Source organism: Mesoplodon mirus (genome assembly GCF_964341445.2).
Source record: "Mesoplodon mirus genome assembly, chromosome: 6".
Taxonomy (NCBI): domain Eukaryota; kingdom Metazoa; phylum Chordata; class Mammalia; order Artiodactyla; family Ziphiidae; genus Mesoplodon; species Mesoplodon mirus.
In genome coordinates, this window is record NC_138982.1 from 12,263,109 (window position 1) to 12,287,897 (window position 24,789).

Consider the following 24,789-nt stretch of genomic DNA (forward strand, 5'->3'; position numbering starts at 1 on the left):
CCTTTTACATGAAATGTTGCTATCTCTCAATTTCAAAATTTTGATGATTTTCAGTCAAGTCTGAGATGTTACATGTATCCGTTTAAAATTTTCATTTGTTCCACAACAAGAAGAGAAATATTTATTGAAATTAACTATATGCAAGTCACAGTGTTTTGGCATCATTGGGGATAGGTACAAAAATGCTTTTGAGGCAGAGTCTGCCCAGAAGGAGTACACACTGTAGTAAAGAAAATAAATCATAAACAGAAGATACATAGCTATAATATAGGGTAAAATGTGCTCATATTCATAATAAAATTACCATTTTACTTACGGCATGAAAAGAAGAAATACAGACTGAACGAAAATCAGAGAAGAATTTTGATGTAGCAACAATTTTGACATTAAAAAAATGAAGAGCCACTTCTGACTCTAGTTCCACAGGTAAGGAGCTTGGAAGTCACCTCTCCATCCTAACAAGTAAAAAAGCTGAACTTACTGAAAATAGCTCTTCTAGGATCTGTAACAGAAGTGAGGACACAAGGCCAACTGCTGTCCCCAAGATTGGAGAGACAGGTGAACACAGGGAGTCATGGCTTACTGGAGCTAAGGCTCAGGAGTGGAAACCACCACAGAACCAGTGCCAGAAAAGGAAAATGTATTGATGTACTGACACTCAGTGTGCACAAGTCAGTGAGTTAGAAACTCTACAAGGACCCTGTCATTGGTGGGTGTGGGGAGATGGGGGACACAATTTTGTGAGATTCTCCCTCAGGAGCTCAATCAGGTTCTCACAGTAAATTAAAAAGATAAAACCCCCTTGTGCTTCCTGCAGTGGGAGGGGAAAAGGTATAATTTTGAAACACACCAGAGCACTCTGTTCTTAACAAGGTCTGCCCTCAGGAAAAAGTACTTAACCACAGCCTAAATGACCTGGTGGAAAGGAAATACCCAACTCCAGTCAGCTCTAGCCTTACATGTGATAGAAGGGAAATACCCAACTCCAGCCCACTATAGCCATCCTGTTCCATCAAATAGGGGAGATAAATACTGAAAAAACACTTGTGTAGTTCCCAGTCCAGAGGGGAAAGCTCAGTAAAAGACTGAGATGTAATCATCAGAGTACAGAACACTTCCCACTCCCCTACACCTCACCACTACATTATGAAAAGCCCTATTTACATCATTCCTTTTATCCCATATATCATGCCCAGCTATCAGGAAAAAATTACAGGGAATACCAAAAGTCAAAAAACACAATTTGAAGAGACAGGCATCAGAAATAGACATGGAAGGGGTGTTGGAATTACCAGACTGGGAATTTAAAACAACCGTGATTAATATGCTAAGGTCTCTAAGGGATAAAATAGACAGCATGCAAAAATAGATGGGCAATGTAACAAAGTGATGGAAATCCTAAGAAGGAACCAAAAGGAAATGCTATAGATAAAAAACATTGTGACAGAAATGGAGAATGCCTTTGATGAGCTTATTAGTAGGCTAGACACAACTGAAGAAAGAATCTCTGAGGAGGATGTCTCAATAGAAACCTCCAAAACTGAAAAGCAAATAGAACAAAAACTGAAAAAAAAACAGAACAGAATATTCAGGGACTATGGGACAAATACAAACGTGTAACATAAATGTAATGTGAATACCAGAAGGAAGAGAAAGAGAGGAACAAACAGAAGAAATGTTTGAAACAATAATGACTGAGAATTTCCTCATATTGTCAGGCACCTACCCACAGGTTCAGAAAGCTTAGCAAACATGAGGCAGGAAAAAAAATGAAAAACAAACCCTACACTAGCATATTATTTTCAAGCTACATAAAATCAAAGATAAAAAAAAATTGTGAAAGGAGACAGAGGAAAAAGCACCATACCTATAGAAGAACAAAGATAATACCTGACTTCTGTTTGGAAACCACGCAAGCAAGGAGAGTGGAGTGAAATATTTAGAGTGAGAGAAAAAGCCCAACCACCCAGAATTCTGTATATGGTGAAATTATTCTTCAAAAGTAACAAAGAAATGGGTCATTTTCATTAATTTTGTCTGGTATGTGATAAATCCATTCACCTAGCGATGGCAGCCTGTTTGGAAATAAAGTGTTCTCTTGACCCCATCTAATTTCTGCTTGTGGAATTTCTGTTGTGCATAACATGAAGTGAATGTATCTGTTCCTCAGGAATCACCTTTTCCTCTCTATGTGTTTATCTGACTTCTGGGAGAATTTTTTAAAATCTCTTTTATCTTACTGTGTTATCTTTCTACCTAAATTAACCTACTATACCAGTATCACCATCATACTTTAAAGTGTGGTTATCATACTTTTCGACTTTATTAAAATTTTGCCTCACCAGAATGTTCCTTTTTCTCTACTGCCTGTTCCAGAAATAAATATGCAACATTTCCTCAAATCTCATTGAGATTACAAATGAAGACATTTGTTGCAAGTCCTGGTATTTTTCTCACTTAAATTTCTAATTTTCCATGTATGATGAGTCTTTTCTTTGTAAATATTTAATGAGAGCACATTTTTCTAGTATTTGAAATTAAATGGATTCTGCTGATAGTGTGTGGGTTTCTGCTCAGATCTTCTTTGCATAGCTGAAGGAAGGAGCTGTTCAGATAAGTTGCAGTTTTACTTTGCTTAACCAGAGATCTTGAGTCCTATGCAAAGAAGGAGTAGGAGTAGGGGAGATTGGGAGGAGGAGGGGGAAAGTGAAAGCAAGATATAGCTGTCACAGGGATAATGTCAGTCTCTTAGCCTCATTTTGGGTTGGTTGTGGTACCTGACAGCGGGCTTGGAAAACCCTCCCTTCTCTAACTGGCATAACTAATGCCTCTAGGGTCCAGCTGTGCAAGTACCTAGCTTTACCTGGCATGCCGTCTGTACCAACTATAAACTGAATGTGAGTGCCTCGGTTACACCTCATCATAGGAATCTGGCACCTGGTGAATTATTTAGGCTAATGAAAGGCGGTCTGGACATCACCTTTTCTGCAGCTTCCTGCCGTCCCAATGTTCTCAACATTAGGAGCTGATGGTGTTGGAGTTCTGCTGAGGATGAAAGGGAATCTCTCCCCTAAGTTCTTATTTCCTAAACACACTTTTCCTTTCCATGAGGTAAATTGTGGGTTGGACATCTCCTCTCACTTGATTCAGTTTTCCCTACAAAATAGGGTATAAAAATTCCTTTAACTTTCTGACAGGAAGAAAACTTAGTTTCCAGTACAGGTATATATTTTGCTAAAGATTATCATATGCTTTTGCTCTTTTAAAGGAGATTCGAAAGGGAAGGGGAGGTAAATGTGTAAAGTTCAGAATATCATGTGAGTTGGCTATTCACAGTTTGTTTAAAAACAAAAATCAAATATGCAAAGAAATATATCAGCAATTTTTTAGTTATTTGATTGTTAGTAAAAATAATCTAATAGACCATTGTAGACATTTATACTCAGAATATATATGTTCTATTTAATTAACACCTGAGTGATCTGAAAACTATTATGTTCCATGAATGACAGAATACAGAACAGGAGCTAACCATTCCATATATAAATAATTACTTCGAAAATTATAACAATATCCCAGTTTTAGAGTGAGTGAGTCTTTAATTGTGTCTTTCTTGGGGACAGAATCATTCTTTTGTCACGAAAAATCATTATCAAAAATTGGTAATTTATAGTCTTGTCAAAATGAAAATGTTATTTATAGTTGCAGATTAGCTTATAGGAGAAGTTAATGTAGTGTGATTTTTCTGATCAAAAAAATACATTTTACTTTCCCTTGACATATGAATATTGAGTATTATTTGAACGTAATTGTAAAAAAACACTGAAATTATGTTCATTTTGAATCCTTTTGAATATACAGTATTTGCAAAATAACAGTTGTTACATATGAAATAAATTGTAACTGGATTTAATAAAATAATGTATAAGTTTATACTAAAATTACTTTAAAAAATCTTTAATTAATTTTGCGATACAAATTGAAAATAAAGTAGAGACTGTAGTTCAAAGTAATTAATCATAGGAAGTTATGTTTAAATGTGAAAATTTCTATATCCTTTCTCCAAAATACACAATGAAAAAGAAAATGTATAAAAGACAATGTATAAAAACATTGATAAGTAAGTGATATTAAAAATAAACTCTTTAATTTGAAAAGTAAAATCATATCTGGAGCTTCAGGAATCACAGTGTAATTCACATATGCTATAAGTCATTTACATAAAGAGAAAAATCCACCAGTTTTTCTTTTACATAGTCCTAATCAATATAGGGACTTCAGATTTTCTGAGGCGATGTCAATGAATGCATTACCACACTCCTGCTCTCTGTTCATTTCTAGTCATTTCAAAAAACATGAAGTCCTAGATAAAAACAAAATATGGAAATGGGTTTTCAGCAACAAAACAGAGATCAGCTCTCAGATGCATAAATGCTAAGGGATCTGATGAAACACCATAACGTATCTGCTAAACAAGAAAAATCAGCTAATAGGTAGATCTGGGAAAGGCTGATAGCTTCAGCTTTCCATTTTAATGGCAATTAAATCCTGTAATTCTATTCACTTATTGATACCTGTATGAACTTAATTAATCCTCTGGTAACTTCTCTAAATTTCACTTTTTTCATGGCTCTTAGAATGTTCCTCTTTCAATCTTTGTTCCTCAACTTTTTGTTCTCCTTCTCTAGTAATATAACTTGTGTTGTGACTGGAGTTCCATGTACAATTTTTAGATTTTTTCTGGAGAATGACAGCCATCTTAGAGTTAGAATAACATCTTAGACTTTTTTGGCCCAGTTTTATGATTTCTCTTCCAAACTTGTTGCCCACTGTGGTCCTCAGCTTGTCTTACTCCATCAATTTCTAACCAGACCCTCTCCCCTACAACTTCTCTCAGATCCTGTGGATTGTACCTCTCTCACATCTATCATTTTCCTTTTTCTCTTTACAAAGAAATAATTGAATCTTTATCACCATTCACTTGCAATTGCACTATTAGAATTTTACCTCTCTTCAATCCATTTTGTACACAGTCACCGGGATTTATCTTTCTAAAATTTGGGTTTATAACTCTTTTATTTATACATAGCTTAAAATTAACCAGTTAACTAAACAATTTTCAGTATCTTCCCAAGGTCTATAAGATTGGGAAGACTTCCCAATCTACCCCATATTCACTTCCTAATAACCACACCACCACCACCCTAATCCCATTACTCACCTATCCAAACGCCCCAGACTACTCTCTCCACCCTGTACACACCGTATCTTTGGTTATGGTGTGTAAACCTTTGGTTAAACAGTTCCCCAAGTTAAGGTTAAAATTTGCTTCTCATGTGAAATAAACACTTATTGAAAACATAGTTTTTAAATAGAACTGTGGTTATATTTAAAAGTTTATATAGAAAATACTGAGCCTGTCCCAAAGTAGATAGAATAGTATAATAAAGTCCCAACGACCACTCATCCAGCTTGGTTCACCAATTACTGCATCTGCTGTGTCCCTCTTCCCTCACCCCCATTATTTAAAAGCAAATCTGTGATACCATATCATTTTACACCGAAATACTTCAGTATGCGCCCTTGAAGAAAATGGACTGTTCTGTTTTTGTATAACCACAATAACATCATATATTTTTTTAAAAACCTTAATAATTCATTAATATCATCAAATTGCCAATGTTCACATTTCCCTGAGTGTCTTGTAAATGTCTTTTTATATTGGTTTGTTTAAATCAGTATCCAAACATGGTCTACAAACTACATTAAGCTGATGTTTCTCTTTTTATTTTATCTTTTATTTTCCTGATATTTATTTGTTGAAGTAACTGGATCCTTTTTCTGTATGTTCTTTTACTTTTTTTTTTTTTTTCTGATTGCAGCCATATGCCAATATTTAAGGTATTAATCTAGTGACTCCAAACCTTGCTTGCTTTGGAATCATATGATAGCTCAAACAGCTTGAAGGCTTGGATCCACCTCAGGATTTGGTTTACTAGATCTGGGTACATAGTCTTGACATAGGGAGTGTGAAAGCTACTCAGGTGTTTCTACTGTGCAGCTAAGGTTGAAAACCACTGCTCTGTCCCAGGAGTCCTTGACATCAGCTGTATATGGAATCATCTGAGGAGCTACACAAACTTTTAATTCTGAGCTTCTGATTTAGTTATACTAGAATATGGCCTACTACTAAAAGCTCCCTAGGTAATTTAATGTGAAGACAAGTTCAAAATCATTGCTGTATCTCATATATTTCCTCTTAATTGGTAGTTCTGTCTAAGGCTTGATTGAATGTAGATTCTTATTACAGTTTGTATTTCTGTATTAGATGATTTAATTTAATAATGAATCAGGCAGAAATCTCTTTGTTTCACTGAGACTTATTCCATTTAAACACACTGGAGGATTCAGACTGTTTTCCAAAGCACCAATTTTTTTTTTTTTTTTTTTTTTTACTAAAACCAGAGCCTCTCCTTAATATATAAGATCCTCTTGTTACAATGTAAAACTGCCTAGACCCTCCAGAGAGAAGCTAGTCATTTGTGAACCCAGAGTAGCAGAAGAAAATGGAATTTCATAGCTAAAATTAAATAGGACCACTTTCAATAAAACCTACAAATTTAAGATCATTTAAAAATGTAAAATTTACCAAATTATTTCAGAATGATCCTAGAGAAACCATCTATACCCCAGATTAGCAAGAATAAACTTACAATGAGGAAACATGCGCCGAGCATCACAGCTTTCATTTTCACATCAAGGTCTAAAGGGAACTGGATGCCAAAGTTATCGACATCTGTAAATAACTCTCTCACAAGGCCAGTCCACTGCTTGGAAATCTTGCCAACCTCATATTTATCATCAAGAGATTTAATCTAATTTTAAAAAAAGACAAAGAATTCGAGAAAACTAATAATAAAACTGATTTCCAAGTAGGAGTAAAATAAAACAAATATTATATTAAAATTATATGCCATTCATAACTATGAACATTATATCACTCATTACATGCATGTACATTCCTATATCCATTTATAGATTCATTTTAAAAAAACTGTTTCTTTGGTACAGAGAACTAATATGAAAGTAGTTTAGATGAAATATTTAACATTTTCTATTCTCCATTAAGATATACAGTAATAAGTTAGTTGAATTGAGGCAAAATAAAATTTAAGCAGGAAATATTTCTTTGATGAAATTTCTAGAAGCCATCAGGAAGGTAGTAAGTGAAACTCCTATCTGACTTCTGCTCTAACACAAGCACGGAGAGTTGATATAGGCAGAGTTTTTAAGGTGATGGAAGGCCCCATTATCACCCACTGTCAGTAGGAAAACATGAAATGCCAAGAGCCTGGAAAAGAGGACTGGCAGTTTCGAGTGAAGGTAAGTAACCAATAGTAACTTGATGAGATGCCTCAGGTCAAAGGTTAGGGTATGACTCGACAACAGGAGGAGGATGAACAACAAAAGAGGAAATGCGTATGAAAAAAAAAAGATCCAAAGTAAAGTTTTTCTAATTTTACAGTTCTGCCTGAGGAAAGCTCAGGGCCATGATAAAGAGTTGAACAGCTTATAGCCAGAGAAATGCACCTCACCAAGTGGGCATGTGGAGGCTCAATGTAGTCCACACTTGCCAGGGTATGTATAGGCAGAGTTGTGTCAAACCAGGAAGAGAAGTGTCCTTTTCACATGTGTACAAGGTACCACACGTGCTGGCAACAACCTTTGAAGACCTAGCTTAGGTTTGGACCAGCTACATAAATGTGGGCAAATTAGAAAGAGTTGACTCATTTTATTTGGATGTGGGTGGTTAAGTTCTTTAAAAACTTGAAATAAACTTCTAATATGAAAAAACTGTGATAGCATGGATTACTGTTCATCAAATAGTCATTTCAGTCCCCTCCCTCTGTAAGCCCAGTATACTTTCCTGCACATTGAAATTAGGCTTGGCCTTGTGCCTTGTTTGACCAGTGGAGTGTTAGTGGATGTGACAGCAGCAGAGACCTTAAACATGGCTGAGTGGGTTTGCCTAGGTCTTGCTCTCCAGTGATCAGCCACTAGAAAGCATGATCCAGGCAGTTGCTGTTGCTGAAGCTCCAGGATGAACATACCTGGAGCAGACCTGAGACCAACTGGCAGCCTAAATCAGAGCCATCTGTCTGAGCATAGGTATATCAGTTGACCTTCAGACCCATAAGCATGTTTTCTTAAGCCACTGAGCTTTAGGGATTATTTGTTACGCTCTTGTGGCAAAACAAACTAATACAAATTCCCTATTGCACACCTTCATGTTTTATCTGCTCATAGCTGTCATGTAAGGATTTGAAGCTAGTAATAAATCCTTACATTTTATTTTTTAGTTCAATTATTTTTAATTTTTGAAAAAAAATTTTTAATAAAATATACAAAAGATAATCAGCCATCATAATCCTACTACTATACTTACCAGATATTGACACTTCCCCGTTTTGATTACCCTAGCAAGAAATTAAAAAGTCACCAAAAATTTATGTAAGAGGTAGATATATAAATTTTTAAAGGAAAGGAACAGAAAAGTGAATAAGGATCTACAACTGAAAAGTCAACAGGACTAGATAATTTTTAGCTAAATTCTAGAAAATATTTTAAAAACAAAATCTACATAATAAAATGGTTTCAACTTCTGGAAGTAATAAACTGGTATTATATTACTATTAAATTTGTAAACCTATAAATTTAATACAAATAATTGATAAAGGTATTCTAAAAAGAAATATATAGGTTCATCTCACAACATAAATATAAATACAAAAATCCAAATAGTACATTAGCACATAAAGCCCAGTATAAAAATACTATAATAAAGTGTAAAATACTGAAAAAAAAATCATATAATTCAAAAACATGAGTGTATCCATAGGTCCTGAAAAGGTATTTTATTTACTTACTAATTAAGCATTTATATAACATTTAGTATATGCTAGGCATATAAATGCTTTACAAGTCTTAGGTAATTTTTTCCTCATAATTTCTCTATAGGATATATAGTATTATTACACACAATTTTCATATGAAAAAACCAAAGCAAAGAGAGGTGAGTCACTTGTCCAAGTTCACACAGATAAGAAGTCATGGAAATGGATTTCAAACCCCGGTGTTCTTCTCCAGAGTCTGTATTCATGACTGTTATGATGCTCTGCTGTTTAGAAAGTTAAGTATCAATTCTTAATAAAAATCTAGGTCAGGGTCAGCAAGCAAGGGTCAATGAGCCAAATTTAGTCTGCACCCTGTTTTTGTAAGTTTTATTCTGACACAGTTACATCCAATATTTGTGTATTGTGTATGACTACTTTCATGCTAAAATGGCAGACCTGAGTAGTTGTAACAATGACCATATGGCCCAAAACTCTAAAATGTTTTCTATCTCTTCCTTTACCAAAAAAAAAAAAAAAAAAAAAAAAAAAAGTATATTGATTCTTGCTCTAGGTAAAACAGGAATAGAAAAATAGCCAGTATCTTTCTAAATTATGAAACATTTGCTGCTATTTCAATTGAAATCATCAACTTAGTAGGTATACACAAAATTGGCAAATATTATTCAGTTTTGCTGTAAGAAGCAGGCTGGAAAAGAAAATAAGTTAATTGGCAAATTAGAAGAGCTTCCATGGTTTCATTTGCTATGTGATTTTATACCTAGATAAACCAAGTAAATATAGCAAAAATGCCTTCCAAATTAAATACTAGAATATAGTCACAAGGCTGAATAAGAGGTAAACAAAAATAAATAGCTTTTCTCAATATTAACAATAAGTACCTACAAATAGAAAAATATTCCTGATTAGTAGTGATAATGCCTATAAATTACTTAGGAAAAAATTCAACAAAAGAGATAGAAGTTCTATATGGTCTTATGAAGAGTACAAAATTAGATATAAATGAATTAAAATATATTACACTTTTGGGATGAGACAGGTTTAGCATCATAAATATATTAATTAAAAAAATCATAGACAATACAATACTAATTGGATTCTAACTTCTGAAAAATTTAATGAAATGATCTTAAGGTTCACATGAAAGGAAACATCTGACAATAGCAAGAAAATATGATAAAATAGAATGATTAGTGACTGTGTGGCTATGACTAAATACAGGATACATCACTGTTACCATAACTGAATTATAAGGCACTACTGTAAGAAAAGTGGTAACAATGCAATAGAAGAATGGATCTAGAAATTGCTTGTGGAAGCTTAATGTATGTCACTTCAGCTTAGCAAGAAATGAATAGTTTACTTAATAAATTGTGATGACACAGTTGTCCAGCCAACTGAGATATATTTATAAAACAAAGTACAAAAGGGGTAGATATGTGGAAAATATTTGCAGATCAGAGGACAGAAATACAGATGCAGGGTCAATGTCTTCAACACAAAAACTACATTTATGAATTGACAAGAAAAAAATAACCCAATAGAAAATACAGGCAACGGATATTAAAAGATAATTCAAAGAGCAAATACAAGTAGCTAGTAAACTTAGAGAAATGTTCATAATCCCTAATGGTCAGAGAATTACGTATTAGAAATAATCTTCCCCGCTCCCATTTGATGATTTTAGATTTCCTATTTTAGTTTGCAGTTTGCAGTTTATCTAAGCTGTATCTGGGTGTCATTTCTTTTTCTTACCAGAACTCCTTGCAATTTCTGGATCTGAGAATCAATGGCATCAAGTCTGCAAGATTCTTAGCTATATGTATCTCTTTGAATATTATATCAAAACATTCTGTCTCCTCTTTTTTTGTAACTCCTCTTTGGCATATGCAGTAGTTTATTCTAGCTTCCATGTCCCTTCAAATTTATATCTTTTGCCCACCTCCTCTTTATATTCCTAATATGGGTGATCCAGTTCACTAACTCTCTCTTCACCTGTGTCTAATCTGTAGCTCATCCTTTCAAATGAGGTTTTATCAATGACTGTTCCTCATTTCTGGAGGTTCTATTTGGCTTGTTTTTATATCCTCCTGGCCTTTATTATTTGTTTCATCCTTCCCTTATGACCCTTTTTGTTTCTTTGTTAGGCTCTTTAATGTCTATTTAGGTATTTCTTATATGACTGACTACAGACTGTTCTATTATATGCAGTTTGGTTTTGGTAGATTAGTTCCTAGAACAGTATGTTAATTTTTGAATCTGCTCATGTGGAGATAGGTTTGTTCTGTAGGGATAGAGGGTGACCTTGGTGATCAATCTCCATCTAGTATGTTTTTGCATTCAATTCTCCCATCTGTATCACCACTCAAGATCAGTTTCTATGTCTTAAGATTCATGAATCATACTGGTGTTATAAATCCAGACCTCAAAATCATAGAGGGGGCTAGATTGGGATATCAGTTTCATGTAGGCATATTTTTTTCCTACTCCTAATAGCCCTGGAATAAGACAGATTCCCTCATTATCTCTAAGGGTTACAAAGTCTACTTGTTCTTCTTCTACTCACCCATGGGATAATCTCATGGCTTCAACTACCATCCGTATGCCGAAAACTCTAACATTTTCCCTTACACACCTAAAAACCAACATGACTCAAAAACAAATCATTAGCTTCCCACAAATCAACTGTTTCTCCTTCAGGATTCTTACCCTGGTCAATGGCATCATCATTCAGCTTCTTAAACATCAGACATCAGACCAATAAGACTTTAGAATCATGTCTAAATTTTCTTTCTTCCTCCACTGACATCAAATCTATGAATCAGTACCACTGGGTACACTTATAAATGTCTCTGAAGTATTTTTTCCTTTAGAATGACTCTTCTCCATGTTCCATAGTGGTCCCTCATACTGATAATTCCTGCTTTCAAAATTTCTATTATCTAGTATATAGAAAGTGATTCAAGGTACTATTTTCTCAATTCCCTCAAAGATGTTATCTAGTTAGCACCATTCTAGATGCACAGGAGAGAAGTTAATTCATTGCCTATAATAGATGCTTTAAGGTATCCACTGAGAAGGGCTGCTGAATGATTTCCAACTTTCTTATCATTAAATATAAGAGTTTCACACTCCAGTGTGACTTACTTCACCAGTATTTTTACTTATTTTACATAGATAAAAGATATGTCAGCAAAACTTCCATTAATATTCCCTGAAACAACAATTACCTTTCAATCCTCTGGATCTTTTATGGGAATGATAACCCCTACATAGAGAACTATTATTATACATAAACCTATAAAATCTTTAAACATACATAGTTTATATCCCCCACACACACTATGCATTCTTTGTAAGAGTCTTTATAAAGTCTCTAATTACATCATATGTACTTTTCTTAGAATTGCCTGTCTGCCTCATTAGACACTGAAGTCAATGAGAGGAGTGGTCCATCTTTATATAACAGAGGAATTAAAAATCATATGACTAGCAAAGCCATGCAGATAATATAAAAGAATGAAGCCGGACAGTGGAAAACCTTGGCAAGTCAGGGGCAGTGGCAGAGTTCCCACTTATTTATCATAAGGGGGCAGTCCTGCTCAGTTTTAGATTTTTGTCTCTTCTGTGGAAATTGTCCAGTTTACCAGATTTTATGCTTATACAAGAGAATCATGGTATCAAGATTAAGTTTTATAACCTCTCGACTTTTAAGCATTTGCAACTAAATAATTTGGGCCATAAGTCTGGGCCCCATTTGTTGAAAAACTGCTGTGATGCAATTCCTCCAGGTAGTAAATACACAGATATATTGTGATTTCTAATGAATGCATTTAATACAAAGATAAAGGAGAGATCATAGAGAAGCATGATTGGGTAGTACATCATATATTTGTTAAAATTCTCTTTGCATAATTGGGCTTTTTGTAGGAACTCAAAGATGTCAGAGATTTTGAAGAGGGCCTAGAGCACTGGCAGCCTGTGTTTCATGCTAAGGAAGAACCATATGCTTTGGAAATCAGACTTTGATGACAAGGTTAATGTTCCACTTAAAATGCATAACATACAGTACCTTTATACAAAACCCACCAATGTTAGATGCCTTGTTTATATTTATTTGGCTACAAATCTCTGCTGCTCTTTTTTCCATTTAGCACAATCAACACTGATGCTTAATCAGAGCAATAACCATCTCTCTGACCAAAGATAAATATGAGGGACACTGAGTCCCTCTTGAGATATCAGGACATACATATTCATTTAATATATTTGTAACATCCTCCCAGCTTATGTTATTCTTATACTAGGAAAGCAAAACCCATAAACGTTATCACACCTCTTACCTCAAAATCAACATCTGCACAACAGCTGCAGACAATACATGGACCAGTAATTCTTAGTACATCCTCTCTCCTCTCATTCTGAAGTGTAAACTTTGGCAGGCATGGGTGCCAGGTCTGAGTAACATAACCTACTGGGACACCAGGAGGAGCCTGGATTTCTATCTACAAAAGCAAAAGAATATATAAACTGTAATCATTACAATGTCTAATAAGAACTCTCATTTACTGAATACTTTCTAAGTGTCAGACACTGTTCTAAGCACCACTTAACTCACTCCACATCCTTACCAAGTTGGTACTATTATCCCTGTTTATACAGGAAGTAACTGAGGAACAGGGAGGTTAATTAACTTGTGTCAGATTCCCCAGCTGCAAAGTGGAAGAGATGAGACACAAACTCGGGGAGGCTGCATGCACTGTCTCCATTCTGAAGCACTGCTCTACTGGTCTTGTATATTTTAAAATTTCCATACTTACAAAAAATGACTAAATTATTAATAGCTATTTCCTCAAATTCCTTTAAAAACAGTGGTTTAAGTGTATGGACAGAGCCCTGATCACTGGGGCAGTTTTCAAATATGAGTGGCAATAGTGCTAGCATGGAAAGAAAATGGGGCCTGGAATCTGGGCCTGAACATTAGTTGGGTGACCTTGACAGCATCTCAACATGTTCATCTGTAACTGAGGACTTCCTAGATCTCTTTATTAAGACCAATTGTATAATGTATGCTAATGTGCTCTATAAATTGTAGAGCATATTCCATCAAACTCTCAGTTTTCCCTCAGCTATTCCAATGAATATTATTACATCTAAACTAATTGACATGGAAAAGAAAATAATTCAGTGTGAACAACTTCAGTTATCCTTTCAAAATAAGAGCAGTATTAGACACCAAATCTCTATGTGCTTGTATCTCTGTGTGCCCTGCTCTCACAGCTACCCGTATGGATGACTGAGTGACCCAGGCAGCTCTGGTCTCAGGCCAATGGAGATACAGGCAAAGGCCAACTTCCTGTAAACACTCTGTGCCCTGGCGTCTCCCCTGAGATCCATGTTCTCTATCAGAGGGCTGTCAAGTACTATGAAAGAGACACCTGGTCTTTATGGAGCTGAAGGTGTTCACAATTCGCATACCCCTGTTACAGGGACTCAAATATATTACTTGTTTTTTTCAAATGGAGAACTGAAAAACACAGGAGTTGAGATTTCTCAGAGGGGGCCTCTCCTAGGTTTGCTCCTTGCAGGTCGGCTAAAATAATGAGACGAACTGAACATACGTGTTCTTTTCCTCACTCTTCTGTCCACTTGCCTCTGGGATAGCATTCGAGGGTATTCTCTATGGGGCCCTCCTCTGGCTTTGGCCAGGCCCTCATGGTCATTTCAGGTGAGGGACTTGACCGAGGTGACCTACGTTCTCAGCTCTCCCTGAAGGTCAAGAAGTCTGGTCTCTGAGATCTCTGATCTCACCCCCGGGGGGCACACTGCTCAGGGACATGGGGCTAACTGCTCACTCTTTTCCACCTGCCTTCCTTCCTACCATTTACCCTCAAGCATAAACCAATAGCTGGTGGACCACTTTTCCTTTAAATCTCATTTGATTATATAAATTCACCAATAAGGTGAAAATTCTTGCAGAACTACTTTGCAAAGTATTTGTAAAAATTACCCTGGTAATTGCTCACTGACCTCCTGCAGGCAGCAGGGAAAACAACAGCTGGAACATCTTAGTGGTCTCTCCAGAGTTATGACTTCTCGGCCCATATTATCAAGAATCCTGATTGTAAAAGGCCTAGAAGGCCCACAGCAATTTCGGGTACAGCAATCAGTATCCTCTGCTGCAAAGTAAATTCTCTGTCCAAGGCTGTTCTTAATTTCATACTTGTTACAAGTTTCAAAACCTGTTAAGACTAAAAACATAAAAGAGGGAATCATTATGACTATTGTGTTAAAAGAGTAATCAATCTATCCTAAGATACTACAATATCTAGTTATACCATTTTAAGATGATACTTCATATAACACAGGAGGAAGAAAAGGAAAGATGTTTAGAGATGATCTAAACAGAAAAAAAGGCAAAGGGAATGGATGAGAGGGTATTAAAGTACAAAGAAATTAGGAATTCCTGTATGAGACATGGAAGAGAAAACAACTCGTATCTTCCTAATTCCATAGACCCATGTCAGAAAGGGAGACTTTGCTGTGAGGGATGGTGCAGTGCTGCCGATGGCGACAGTCCTTTTAAGTGTATGCAGAAAATGTCTACTTGTTCATGTATTCAGCTATGGAGGGGAATATAAGAAGATTGCTATGTTTATGCACCGTATAATATTATATTAAATAAATTGGCTTGAGATTTAGTTTCATAAACCACAGTCATGGCTTCTCTTTCTGCATTGTGTGAGGAAGGTGTGAGAGGGCTTTCTCTCAATGCACACATGTGAAGAGGGAGAGAGTGAAAATGGAAGGTGAGACAGAATGTCACCCTCAGCCCAGGGCACCCTTGTTTAGCTCAGCAGTGGTTGTTCAGAAGTAGGAAATGGGTATTAGACAAGGGGAAAGGCCCTTGGCAACCAAGGCTGCAAGTCAGAGGATTCCAGACCACTGGCATCCTAAGTGAACTCTGTACCTTAGCGGGGGCTAATCTCCTCACAGGGGAAACAGAGATGTGCTGCCATCTGACACCCACATGGTATCTTACCAAAGGGCCTCCCACATTGAACCACACTTTGGAAACCTCTCCTTGCTTAAAGCCAGGAGGGATCAATTCACAGTGCCACTTGTCCATAGCCCTCATTAACGTGGGTCATAGGGTATTAGAAGCCACCAACATAATGAGCAATTAAAAGAAACATAGAGACAAAAATCACTCGCTAATATTGGTGTGGATAGGCTTTTAGTCAGATAGAGATGTTCTTCACAAACTTTATCACCATGACCTCCCTTAAGTATCTTTGCTCTGGCTCAGACAGGCTCTGACCCTGCCTTTAAAAGAACAACCCTTTACCTCAATATCGGCCAGTCAAATATTTCATGTGAAAAAATTAAACTGATTCATGAAATGGAATCTATTATCTAACTGTTTCATTAAGTAGCTTAATCTGAAAAATTTTCAGCTTGTTTATCTGTGTAATGAGATCAGTGGGCTTACACAATCTAAGCTTCCTTCTAGTTACTTAAAAAATGAAAACAAATTAAACAAGAGAATTCTATGGTTATGTCTTTATTGTCTACTAAGTTTTGAATTGGGAAATGTATAAGTGCCTATCATAGTCTCAGGTGCTAAAAATGAACTGAGTAATATTTATTTCTTTTACTGCTCATAATGTTAAAATATAAACTTTCAGTTGGAGACAAAAAGAAAAGAAAATTAGACATCCTTCTTTAAAAAACTGAAGAATTTATAACTACTAAACTTGAAATTTATATTTCATGATTAATACATATATATTTCCAAATATATACATAAAACTTATAAATCTTAAAACTATAAATGGAGTGCTATATAATATATAGTGTCTGGTTTTTTGTTTTTTATAATATCAAAAATAAATTCCCTAAAATGAATCATTAAAAAAGTTGAGAATATAAATTATCATACTATGAAGAGTTCCTTTCCAGAGAAAATGTGATATAAACAAACTAATAAAAATGAGAACATTCTAAATATCTAAGTGTACATTACAAGTAATTTAAGTGTAATAAGCAACAATGATATATTCTAACCAAATATCAACCATATTTCTACAGTAGTACAGTTCACATGATAATTTCTATCAGTGGAAAAGAACTTTGCAAAGATATGAAGAACGAGTTAATAGATATATTCTAAAATCTATTAGAGTTTTCACTGAACTCTTTATACCTATAAGGAGGATACTGTAGTGCATGAATCTACCCAGATTCCCTTTCCCCTGGCAGCAGTCCTGAAACATCTAGTGGCTTCTTAAGTTTACTTTGCACCTGACGAGCACTGGACCTAAGGAAACAGCTGTAGGAGTCAGGCCCCATTCATAGGAGCACCAGTGGCATTCTGTGAAGTCAGGCCTCTTGGCCGGCTGGTCAACACCCTCCAGTGCAGTGTCCCTGTGCCCAAGGTGATAATCCACAGCCCGTGGAACAAAGGGTTTTATAGGGTTCCTCTGAACTGTCAAGAGAAACTGTGGGCAGTAATGCAATTTTCCAAAACATCCCCATCCATCCAAATTCAGAGTTCACTTGCTTTGGAAATGTATTTACTAAGGTAACTGAACTATTGCATGTGGCTCTGTGACAACTGCAAGGACATCACAAACTGGGGAAAAAACAGTTGAAGGGATAGAGGTTAGGCAAAGTGATAGAATCACTGAAATGATTTCTAGAGAGAAGGGGGAATGACAGTAAGTTTTGACTGGTTTCCTTCTAAGTTAGGGTCAGTATCATGAGGAGAGATGTCCAGCATAATAGTATTTTACCACTTGACTCCTAATTTCAAGAAATAAGCTGCTGATAATCCTTATCAATTCATTATCATGAAGAGAGACATTTGTAAATAACCAGTTTTAATATCCAGCATCACTGAAGGTGTTATATCTGTGGTTGGTGATATGCCTTTATCTGCATAAATGTCTTCTCTTCCTAGAAGTATGATAAATACAATGAATACATACCTTCCAGAAGTTCAATTTGCTGATGAATCAATAGTTGATCTATCTATTATAATAAAAAAAAATTAAGCTGTAACCATGTATCATATGTTATTAAGACAAACAAATTAACATTAGCGTTCTTATATTTTAAAAGAATGTATATAATCAATTATCAACATTTATCAATATTATCAATATTTAATAATTGTTTATATTACTTCTAGATATAAAATTAAAGTTAATATATTTTTAACTGAAAAAAAATATTGAACATGTTCACTATTAATGTGGGCAAATTCAGGTCAAACAAAATGGACTTACACTGGAATCCCTATAAAAATTAGAAAAAAATGTTCCTTCCAGAAGGGCCTAAGAAATATTAAGACCTTTTCATCCATTTAAAGAGCTTTTTTTCTACAAATCTAAACATATTCTTTTTCTTTCTTTTGATATCATTATTTGTAGTAGGTGATAACTTCCCCAAATATTTTGTAAGGGCCTAATTAAAAAAAAAAATCTGCTTAGGGTATTTCTTAGAGAATTTAGGAACTACCAAAATTCTTCTTCTTTTTTTTAACCTCTTTATTGGAGTATAATTGCTTTACAATGGTGTGTTAGTTTCTGCTATATAACAAAGTGAAGCAGCCATATGTATACATATATCCCCATATCCGCTCCCTCTTGAGTCTCCCTCCCACCCTCCCTATCCCACCCCTCTAGGTGGACACAAAGCACCGAGCTGACTTCCCTGTGCTATGCAGCTGCTTTCCACTAGCTAGCTATTTTACATTTGGTAGTGTATATATGTCAATGCCACTCTCTCACTTCATCCCAGCTTACCCTTCCCCCTCCCCGTGTCCTCAAGTCCATTCTCTACGTCTGTGTCTTTATCCTGTCCTGCCCCTAGGTTCGGCAGAACCATTTTTTTTTTTTTTTTTTAGATTTCATATATATGTGTTAGCATACGGTATTTGTTTTTCTCTTTCTGACTTACTTCACTCTGTATGACAGACTGTAGGTCCTCCACCTCACTACAAATAATTCAATTTCGTTTCTCTTCATGGCTGAGTAATATTCCATTGTATATATGTGCCACATCTTATTTATCCATTCATCTGTTGATGGACACTTAGGTTGCTTCCATGTCCTGGCTATTGTAAATAGAGCTGCAATGAACATTGTGGTACATGACTCTTTTTGAATTATGGTTTTCTCAGGGTATATGCCCAGTGGTGGGATTGCTGGGTCATATGGTAGTTCTATTTGTAGTTTTTTAAGGAACCTCCATACCGTTCTCCATAGTGGCTGTATCAATTTACATTCCCACCAACAGTGCACAACTCTTATATTATAGGCTGCCCAAGTGCATTGTGGTAAATTAAATTAGTGCAGAGAGTGCAAGAGAGACAATTCATTTACTGAAAACTAACCTACCAGATTTCTAATGGCACACAAATACTAAATCTCACATTGCTGAGATAAGCTATCATGTAGTACATTAAAATCCAGGAATTTTTTTTCTTATTGGTAACATTAATAAAATTGGGTCTTCCAAAGAACAAAAGGAACATAAAAATGTAATTTTCTTAATTATAATGAAAGGTAGGTCATATTATACACAAATCAATAACTCCTTTCTTGGTACCACTTACGGAAAATCAACACTAAATCGAGTTTGATGGTTCTTTCCAACTCCTAGGAAATTATTCAGTATTGGGATTAAAGGGCAGGATCCAGAACTAAGGTTCCAGAAGTAAAAAACCATTCCCAATTCCTCTGCATTTTGATGTTAAGCGAATTATGTAACTTTTCTGGACCTCAGTTTCTTCTGTAAAATGGTGATAATTATAGCACTTGTATATCACAGAATTTTTTAAAAAGAATTTAAATGAGTAAATACGTGAATTATACTTAGGAACAAAGCCTGGAAGCTTAATAAAGGTTTGCTATTAGCTATTATTGCAGATTATATTCAAGATCATAGAAAATACAATTTCCTAAGACATTTTCATTTTGCTTTAAAAGTAAACCTGACCTAGAAGAATTAATCTGTAAGCAAAACATATTGTTTTACCATTTCAGACTTTTGTGAATGAGTCAATTGTTAATCGCATTAAGTAAACTGGAAGCACAGTTTTGTTTTTAATGAGTCTTTTATGCATTGAATTACCTGAGTCAAATATTCCAATCCGGGTGGACAGTTTAATGGAGGTGGTGGTGCTGGCATCCATGGTACCCCTGCAGGCGTGCCTGGCTGACTAGTCATTGGTTGGTATGGGACAGGAAAGCCGACTGGGCCAGCACCTGAATAGCCAGCTGGCGGGACTGGATAGCCAGCCTGGGTGCCAGAATAGCCAGCCTGGGTGCCAGGATAGCCAGTATATCCTGGAGGCCCTGAAATATGAACATGTGAAATTATTTGTAACTGCAGAGAAAAATGCAAACTTCAACTCTTTTAGGATCACCCCAGCTATCTACAAACTACAATTTCTACTTAGAAATCCTGTTTCTAAGAAGCTTGTGTTTTTCTCTCTCAGTGATTTTTCAATGAAATACCTGTGGTTTCAGGTCCACTCCTATTCTGAGGGTTTTAGGCTGTGTTTACAGTTGCCCCACAGCCTTACCCTTATCGTTCAAAACTCAGGTGAAAATATGCTTGAAATCTAATAAAGTGAAAGAAAGTCAACAATGATCTAGAGTCAGGTACGTAAAAATTCTGGAATGGCTTCCTGGAAAAGAGGGATGGCATTGAGTAGAAAGTCCAGAATAAAGGCTTTGAGTCAGCATTTCTAGGACCAAACCACCCTGTAAAAAATGATATTTCTAGAATTCCAACATGTGACATTTCTTATCTGTATAGAACTGATAGTGGTTTTGTCCCCTCATGGTATATTTGGCAAGGTCTGGAGACCCTTCTGGCTGTCATAATTGAAGGGAAGGGGATACTGGCATCTGGTGGGTAGAAGCCAGGGATGCTGCTAAATATCCGACAAGGACCAGAGCAGTGCCCTGAAAAAAAAAAAAGAATTATCCATCCTGAAATATTGTAGTGCCTTTGTTGAGAAACCCTAGTATAGTGGTAAGGGTATGTCATTCCTTCCAGTACTGCCCAGATACTCCTCTGGGTTAACAATTTGCCTGAAGTTTTAACCCATGGTGTACTCCATTCCTAAAACCCTCCACATGGAAAAAAAAAAAAGGTATGATATTAGGTTACAAATGTAAATTTCACAGTTCGGCACCCTAAGCTCTCTGGAAAATACAGTTTGAGAACCAAGGAAGGTAAAACCTTATAGTAGGCAAAATTGTCTCAAGTACTTACTAAGCACAGTAGAGGAAGAAATGAGTATATACTCTATTCCACATGAATTTGTGATTACAAATATGAAGCTTCATAACTTTATAACTTAAATGAATAGTCTGCAGAGTAGCTGTTCCATAGGAATGGAGGATGTAGTTGCAAAGAACTGTGTCCCACAATATTTTAAGTTAAGGCTATGCAAAATTTAACACTTAGAGCAGGAAAATTGTAAATACTTTTAAGTGGAATACTGACGACAAAATACATACACCAATAAAAAGTAAGACTCAGAAGACAGACTAAATCTCATAGCAATGTCTTTTAAATATAGTTTTATAATTTATTCCCTCTTAAATGAATAAATATTTACAGATGATCTATAATGTGATTGGGTCTAGAATCAGAGGATAGAATCAGAGGATACAGCTATCAACAAGGCAACGTGCTCTCAGGGAGCTTAGAGGCAACTTCTAGGAGACAGAAAATAAATTAAAAAAAAAAAAAGATTTCAGGTTGACCTGATGGAGAAAATACATGGGGAAAAGGGCAAGGTATCAACCAGTTACTTTAGATAGATAAAATTTATGGTTGACACCTAAAAGTTGAGAAGGGAAAAGGTGTGTGTGAAGATATGGTAAGAAATATTCCAGGAGGCAGGAATACCAAATACAAAATATCTGACTTTAGGAATAAATCTGACATGTTTGAGAAAGAGAGGGACATTATAAGGGAGAGGAAGCACAAAAACAGCTGTCAGTAAAGAAGTAGGATCAATTCATCTTGAGAGCCCCTTAATAAGGAGTTTGGATTTTATTCCAAGTGTGATTGACAGGCTTTAGGGATTTTAAACAGAAGACTGAGTTCCATGATCTGTGTGATATCTTGCAAAGTTTTTAGGAGTACCAAGCGCTTTATGCATTATGGATTTAAAATGGGAAACACAAATGCAACCCCTGCCCTCATTGCCTAATGGGAGAGAGAATTTTACACTCACCCTTACTCTAGGGATCTACAACACCAGTGTCAGTAAGTGATTAACTAAAATCAGAGACAAGCGCTTTGAAGGGAGGGACCAGGGTTTTATGTGCCAAAGGAAGGTGTTTAGATGGGGAGAGACAGAGGGAGGGAGTTGGGACAGCCTCCCTGAGAACCACCGTCAGCTGAGATCTGAGGGATACAAAGGAGTTGAGTAGGTGGGCAGCAGGGAATGAATATTTCAGAAAGAAGCCCTGGGATAGTAACAAACACAGGGCATTTAAAAATCTGCAAAATGGCCAGTCTACCTGAACAGGAGAGACAGTCTTAAGAGACAGAGAAGGAGAAGGCAGGGGAGCCCCTTGGGTTTGGTGGACCAAACTAAGCATTTTGGTCTTTATCCTGAAAGCAAAAGGAAGCCAATGATGTACCCATTGGGTACTGTCTGTAATATTAACAGATAACTATTTTTATTTTATTTTTTATTTTTTTTTGCGGTACGCGGGCCTCTCACCGCTGTGGCCTCTCCCATTGTGGAGCACAGGCTCCGGACGCGCAGGCCCAGCGGCCATGGCTCACGGGCCCAGCCGCTCCATGGCACGTGGGATCTTCCCGGACCGGGGCACGAACCCGTGTCCCCTGTATCGGCAGGCGGACTCCCAATGACTGCGCCACCAGGGAAGCCCCAGATAACTATTTTTAAACATCACTGACTACAGTGCAAAGATGAAACCACAGGCAAGCCCGTGAGGGGGAGGAGATGTGAATTAATTGGTTACATTATTAGCATTATTAAACCTTCACAAGATTCTTATAGAGGATACTTATTTCCCAAGTCATGGGTTAAGCATATAGAATTACCTGAAATTTAGGTAAAATTTCATTTACCTAAAGCCCAATTGATTTAATATATTATTAATATAATAGTCAGCAAATACTTGTCATTTATTAATTGTAAAGCATTGTGCTAGTTGCTTTACACATACTCTCATTTAATCTCCAAAACGCCTGAATTAGAAAATATTATGCCCATTTTATAGATAAGAATTGAGGCTTGGAGGTACAGCAACTTGCTTAAAACCACAACACAACTATTAAGTACAGAAGCCAGAACTTGAAGCCTGATCCAGCCTCTCTATGCTGGTTTTCCCACTTGCATAATGGGGATAATTAATAGTATTTACCCCATAATATTGTCTGAGAATTAAATGAGTTAATTCACATTAGGCACAATAAACTCTCAGTTTTAATCTATCACTATTGTTAGCATCATTGTCATAAAAGACCTGTGCTATACTGGCCTTCTACTTGAGAAATAAATTTGAGCTATTTTTCTCACAAACTCTCAAGTCTGATTATAACTTAATTATGTATCGCCTACTATTATTTAGCCATGGGTGGATTAAAATATCCTCCAAGTGCCTTGGGTGCATACTATAGACTTCCTAATAATTCTTCAAACACCAACCATTTAAAAATTGAGAGCAGCAGTTCTCAGCCCTGGCTGCACCTTAGAATCACCTGCGAAATTAAAAAATTACCAATCCTGGGGTCCCACAACCAGAGCTTCTGTTTCAGTTTTCCTGGGATAGTGCCCTGGTACTAGTGCTTTCAGCAGTTTACAAGTAACACTTAAGTATAGGCACCTTTGAGAACTATCATCTTAGAGCCTTGAGAGTCTTTCTACCTCTCATTCGTTTAAATGCAAACATCTGGATGAGATCCAGGCTCCACTGAGAGGTTTCTGGCTAGACAACTAACAAGCCATTCAGCTCCTAAACAGATTTGTTTGCTCAGAGTAGAATAAAAAATGCATACACCCTTTGGGCTTCCCTGGTGGTGCAGTGGTTGAGAGTCCGCCTGCCGATGCAGGAGACGCGGGTTCGTGCCCCGTTCCGGGAAGATCCCACATGCCGCGGAGCGGCTGGGCCCGTGAGCCATGGCCGCTGAACCTGCGCATCCGGAGCCTGTGCCCCGCAACGAGAGAGGCCACAACAGGCTAGAGGCCCGCGTACCGCAAAAAAAAAAAAAAAAAAAAAATGCATACACCCTTCTGGCCAAACAAGACTCCTTTTGATCCTAAGTCCTCAGGATGGTCTCTCAAGATGTGGGTAGCTGGCCTACTTGCAAATGTAGGTGCACCATGAACCCTGCCATTTGGTAAAGTTCTGGTAACGTTTTTTATTTTATTTTATTTCTGGCTGCGTTGGGTCTTTGTTACTGCGCGCGGGCTTTTCTCTAGTTGCAGAGAGCGGGGTCCACTCTCCGTTGCAATGTGAGGGCTTCTCGCTGTGGTGGCTTCTCTTGTTGTGGAGCACGGGCTCTAGGCGCGCAGGCTTCAGTAGTTGTGGCACACGGGCTCAGCAGTTGTGGCTCGCGGGCTCTAGAGTGCAGGCTCAGTAGGTGTGACGGGCTTAGTTGCTCCGCGGCATGTGGGATCTTCCTGGACCAGGGCCTGAACCCGTGTCCCCTGCACTGACAGGAGGATTCTTAACCACAGAGCCAGCAGGGAAGCCCAAGTTCTGGTAATGTTGATAACTGCATTTGTCTAAATGAAAATTTCTGAAGTCTTCTATGCAGTGGTTCAAAAGAAATAATATATTACTTGGTATGTAGCGATATGACTCAGTTA

General features: G+C 36.7%; 1 protein-coding gene across 1 annotated transcript in view; it reads right to left on the reverse strand.

Moving 5' to 3' along the window:
• Nucleotides 1–4,125: 4,125 nt before the first annotated feature.
• LOC309806827 (phospholipid scramblase 2-like) overlaps nt 4,126–24,789 on the reverse strand; it is a 30,846-nt gene continuing 10,182 nt past the window's right edge. Inside the window, 6 exon segments of the mRNA XM_082625781.1 lie at nt 4,126–4,363; nt 6,714–6,875; nt 13,256–13,417; nt 14,943–15,163; nt 17,903–17,945; nt 20,052–20,275. Of these exon segments, the coding sequence (XP_082481907.1) occupies nt 4,310–4,363; nt 6,714–6,875; nt 13,256–13,417; nt 14,943–15,163; nt 17,903–17,945; nt 20,052–20,275 (866 nt within the window). The 3' untranslated portion in view covers nt 4,126–4,309.